The 5615-nt window shown below is 49.6% G+C and overlaps 1 protein-coding gene across 1 annotated transcript; it reads right to left on the reverse strand.

Annotated features, from left to right (window-relative positions):
• Positions 1 to 1018: 1018 nt before the first annotated feature.
• CBLN2 (cerebellin 2 precursor) lies at positions 1019 to 5167 on the reverse strand. The gene is made up of 3 exons (XM_010217504.2): positions 4805 to 5167; positions 2573 to 2692; positions 1019 to 2300 (listed from the first exon to the last, which is right to left on the reverse strand). The coding sequence occupies exons 1-3, from the start codon at positions 5165 to 5167 to the stop codon at positions 2103 to 2105; spliced, it is 681 nt and encodes a 226-aa protein (XP_010215806.2). The 3' UTR covers positions 1019 to 2102.
• Positions 5168 to 5615: the final 448 nt, after the last annotated feature.

Raw genomic sequence — 5615 nt, forward strand, 5'->3', positions numbered from 1 at the left:
TGATCAAGCTTTAAACATGAAAATTCTGATTTAAAAAGTTTTACAGTATCTGCCATCAAACTGCTTTCATTTTTTTTATTTGAATAGAAAAAAAAAGACTGTTGATGACTTGGGTTTTATTTGTTGAATTTAAACATAGCCCTGGGATAATTTGCAACTAGAACCATTACAGTGTCATGCCAGTGCACAAGGAAGAACCAGAAAATGCAACCCAGTAAAAAACAAAACCTGAACCTCACTAGCTCAGTAACCAGACCAAGAAACTCAAAAGCAAACAAACAGCACCAGTGATGAAAATGCACTGAATTATCCAAAATCAAATTGGTTTAATAATCAGAGGTATCAGAAGCAACACAGATAAGATTTTTTAAAGAATATATGACTTTAATTGACTTTGTCCCTTTAATGATAAATTTACAATGAAAATGACATGTCCACCATAATTTTGAAATACAACATAGCTACCACTCATTTGCTGCAAATGCCTTTGCATTATACTTGTTTGTGGCAGAGGAATAAATCTGACAAAAATAAATTCTTATACACATCCACTCTTGTGGGCTTAGTAGCAAGATATTTCAAATTAAATACTGTAAATTAAGACAAAATAAAATCAAATCATATAAAAGTTCCTCCTGGATCTCCTCAAGCAAGGACTTCCTCAGCACCCTATTACACCAGTATTCATATGTCGGGGAAAAGATCTGTTTATCATGAATGAGGCAAAACGATGCACTGGATGTTGGCCTGATATTTTACCTCTTGTTGATTTGGGACCCATAACTTCTCCTTTCCTCCAGTGCTCCTATGGGGTCCATCCCCTGAACGCCAAAGCCATCTCTACTGAGAGGAGCACACACGGCACCCATGCAACTTCTGGTTCATTTACCAGTTCTCTGAGGCCCTTCTCCTCAGTGCTGTCCAAGATGCTAGCAGCAACTCTTCAGATACCTGCCATGAACAGGCTGAGCGGAGGTTGCTTTATTTCATTTTGAAGAGAAAGAGTTGCTCTGCCATCTCTCCGTGCTCCCAAAACGTGTACTCAAGCATTAGTGAACAAATATACCAAATAAATATCAGATAAGAGCACCCAAAATACACTTGATAATGCAAAGAAAGGATATATTTTAGGGTATGGTCAGATAAGATATTGAAGCTTCCACTGTTGCTTCTAGAAATGTCAGGACGATTCGGAAATGTCAGTTCCTTTACTGGTTTCCAGATTGTAATTGAAGGATCATGTAGCTCTCTCACTCTTTCTCTTTCTCTAAATAGGTCTATAAAGATCAGTTGGAAAGTGCAGACAGAATTGTTCACTGGTTAGCTTTACTTAGAGCTACAGGCTATATATGTGCTCTGTTTTGTCTTATTGATCAACATAGCTTACATTTTTAGCACACACAAACAAAAATCAGAGAAAGAAAAAAGGAGAAAAATGCAATGAAAAACACGAACAACACAAAACAAATAAGGTTCCAATCGTGCAAATTTTGCTTCACTGGATAAAGCACTTCTTGACACAGTAATGTTCAGAATCCCCCTCCCCCAGAAAAATACAGGACTGAGACTGAAGCCATTCTTTTTTTTTTTTTCTTTTTTTTTCTTTAAGGCTATACAACACAAAGAAAGAAAGCATGGAAAGAACACCTCATTGGGCTGAACACTTCATTCTTCGGGCTCAAAACTGAGCCTTTGATAAGGAGATTGTGTGGTCCAAGTTACTTGTCTCATCGGGACAACAAGAAGAGAAAGAAAAGAGGGAAAAAATGAAAGAGAGAGGAAAAAATAAAAAAGAAGAAGGAAGTCAATGATCCCAACAATAAATCCGAAATTGACTTTACAATCACGGGTACAAATTGCTCAGGTCGATAATTTCATTTCTCCTAAAGATCACTGTCGTCTAAATCTAATTAGAGGCGCAGGTTTCCCAAGGAATTGTCAATAGTCAAAGCAAATGTTGGAGTTTAGAAGGTTATCATTCTTCTAGTGTGACAGTCTGACAGGGCGACTGGAAATATTGTCATATGCTGCCAAGTTCAGGGTGTCATTAATGACTGAATCCTTGCTCCAGCTCACGGATTTGTCTCCTATCCAGCCTTCTTTTATAGTGGAAAGACTAAGAAGCCAGAAAAGGTTGAGTATTTCCACCCTCCCATGAGGTTACCCCTTTCCAGTTTGAGATGCACTTTGTCTTCTCTTTCCATGTGGAGCAAGACCCCGTTGCTGGCTGCTTCTCTGGTGACATCCTGATCCCCCGCAAAAGCTGAAATCACTGGATAGCCGTTTTGCATTAAACTTACCTAAAAAATGCAAAGAGAGAGAATCTGAGTTTTCTCAATGCTCTCAGTGACTTGTTTGCCCTGTGCACCTCATAAAGATTTGCACAGGTTAAAAACAGGATTTAGTTAAAATAAGGCAATGTGTGAATTAAATTAAGGCATGCATAAAGATCCCTTCAATTAAAACAACCCCCAGCCTCATTCTACAGTTGCTGGGGTTGTAAATGCCCCCATCATTTAGAGATGAGTATTTACAAATGGAAAGAAAGCATCTTCTTTAGCTTGCAACCCACCTGGATGGTTTGTCTGTTATAGACCTTGACCACGTGGAAACTGAAACTATATATCCCTTTTCTTGGTGCTACAAATATACTGGAGGCAAGATCAAAATGGTTGCCAATATTAACTAATACCTGGAAAGTAAAAATAAATAAATAAATAAATAAATAAATAAATAAGTAAATAAATGCAAAGGGAGAGAGAGAAAAAGAGAGAAGTCAGATTTCGCCTTAGACAAGTGCCACTGAAAATCCAACATGAGCACTGTGATGGATTAAAAACCCAGTCGAGGGTTGGCATTTGCAGCACAATTAATAGTGCACTGCAGTGGAATCGAGTAAAGTTGAGAGGCATTTAAAAAGCATCATAGATCATAAAATGATTTAGTCATTCAAGGGTGAACTCCAAACCCTATTGAATGAAGTGCAGATGTTCATATTGCACTGCCAATAAAGCAAGCGTGGCAGGTGGAGGGCTGGAGGGGGCAAGTAAAGGGGAAAAAAAAATCTTCAATACACGATGCAAATATATACTTTCTAGATTGCACTATGAAAGCAGATCTTCAGTACGATATGCATCTAAAAACGACTTTAATTGGATATACAACTAAAGCCGGGCTAGGAAAACTTTCAACGAAACCGGAGCGGACGCGCAGCACCCGTAGTACCAGAGCCTTCTGCTGCTCCGTCTGTCCCTGCGGGGGGCTGTGCTGGCACCCCCGGCAGGGGCCGCCTCCTCTTCCCAAGTTCAATCCCAACTGACCCTAAATTAGAAGGACCTCCTGGGCGGGCGGGCAAGCGCGGGGGACGCACCGACCCTTCTGGCCAGCGGTGCAAGGGCCGCTCGGAAGCGGCGGCCGGATCGTGCGCCCGCCGACCCGGGCTCCCTCTCCCGGCTCTCGGGACGGGCAACGCGCTTTTTAGCTCAAAGACACGGCGGGGTAACGAAAAACACCCCGGGAAGGGCCCGCCGGCCATCGCGGGCCGTGCTTGAGCCCCGGGCGGCGCCGCTCCTCTCCCGGGCGCTCGGCTCGCACCCTTTCCGACGCGGCTTTGCGGGTTCCGACCGTCTGAGTAAAGGAAAATACAGAGCAAGCGGGGGAAGGAAACAAAGGGAGGGGGAAAAAAAGCCCTGAGAGCCCCTCCTTTCCAATATCCAAACCCTACGGTTCACAAGAAAAGAGGAAAAAATAATCCGTTATGGAGGGGGATGCCTCCAAGCTCCTGAAAACAGAGCATTGCGGGATAAAGTAAGTAAAGAAGGCGACACGCTTTCTTTTTTCTTTCTTTTCTTTCCGCTTACTTTATGATCTGACTTTATGGGATCTTGTAGGTGAGGAATAGCTGTGGAAACTCATTAGGAGAGGACAGGCAGGCAGAGCAACGACAAGTGGACTGATCGATGAACGGAAGAAAGAGTTTGGCTCACTCTGCAGGATTCCTCAGAATTCAGAAGTAGCAGAACAAAGTATATTTCACCACGAAAATAAAATCAAATAAAATAATAATGATAACAAATATAGGCAGCAGGACAGGGCAGGGGCTCGGGGCGGGGGGCGGAGAGGGGGATGGAGGGTGGTTCAGGTGAGGCGGCGGGGAAGCCCTGCGCGGGGAAGGGGCAGCACGACGAGGCAGGGCGGGCTCGGGTTGCCCGCAGTTCTGGCCGGGCTACGTTGTGCGGAACAAACGCGCTCCTAACCCACCTCAGACTGGTTTGATAACACGGGAAACACCCTTTTCTTCCTCACGCCTCCCTTCCCCAGAGGGCTGCTGTAACTCTGCCAAACGCATTCGGCGCGGGCAGCTCCAGCGACTCCCCAGCCGTAAACTCCCGTCCTCCTCTCGTCCTGAATATTCCCATTTCTCACGGAGCAGGGTGCGAGGGGAGCGCGCTCCGCCGCCCTGCAGCCCCCCGGCCTCCTCCCCCCGTCCCGCTTTCCTGGGAGAAGCCCTCAGCCAACTAGAGCAACTTTCCAAACTCCTGCTGGGGAGTTGACCTACCAAACTATCAGAACCGGTGACTCGCTAAGGAAAAGAGGAGAGGAAGAAGTGAGGAAAGGAAAAATAAAGAGGGACGGGAAGAAACCAAGCAAGAAAACAAGCAAGCAAGCAAAAAGGGCAGGAAGAAAGAAGGAAAGGAAGAAAAGAGGAAGGCGCGGAAAAAGCGGGTGTCGGGAGCGGGGTGCGGTGTCCGCGGCCGGGAGGAGGGCAGCAAAGACAAAGGCAGAGGCAGGCAAGGCGGCTGACCTGGTCGAAGTAGATGGTCATGGTGCGGTTGCTCATCTCGGAGGGCTCGTGGTTGGTGCTGCGCGTGGCCGAGAAGGCCACCTTGGCGCTGCCCGAGCGCACCGAGATGCCGAGCGAGGAGGTGATGGCGCCGTCGGCCGAGGGGCTCGAGTCGCACACCACGAGGCACTTGCCCTCCAGCACGATGGGCTCCGTGTCGTTCTGCGCCCGCACCGGGCATCCGGCGGGCAGCAGCAGCAGCAGCAGCGGCAGCGCCGCCGCCAGGCAGCAGCAGCAGCCGCCCGACGGCTCCGCCAGCGCCGCGCGGCGCCGCCGCCCCATGCCCGACCCGGCGCCGCCGCCCGGGCTCCCCGCCGCCGCCATCGAGGCGCCCCGCGCCGCCGCCGCCGGGCGGGCGCGGGGACGCGGAGGGGGCTGCGCGCCTGCTCCCGCCGCGGCGCCCCGCGGCCAGCGCTCTGCGCGGCGGCGCCCGCGCCTTCCTCCTCCTCGGCCGCCGCCTCCTTCTCCTGATGCTCTTCCTCCTCCTCCTCCTCCTCGCCCTCAGAGGGCGGGCGGCGCGCAGCCTGCCGAGGGGAAAGGCGGCGGTGAAACAGCGCGCTGCAGGCTCTGCCCCATTCCCCCCCCCGCTTCCCTCCTCCCTCTCCGCTCCCCCCCTCGGCACAACAGGTTTGGGACACACCTCGACGCCTCCTTCCCCCGTGCCCGGCGGCGGTGAGCCCCACAGCCCGGCGGTGCGAGCAGGGGCGGCGGGTGGCCCCAAGGAGCTCCCCGGGGGACGCCGGGGGCGCTCCTCGCGGCCCCGGAGTGCGGC

This window comes from Tinamus guttatus, unplaced genomic scaffold (genome assembly GCF_059628265.1).
Source record: "Tinamus guttatus ecotype Peru unplaced genomic scaffold, ASM5962826v1 Tinamus_guttatus_pri_ptg000639l, whole genome shotgun sequence".
Classification (NCBI taxonomy): Eukaryota; Metazoa; Chordata; class Aves; order Tinamiformes; family Tinamidae; genus Tinamus; species Tinamus guttatus.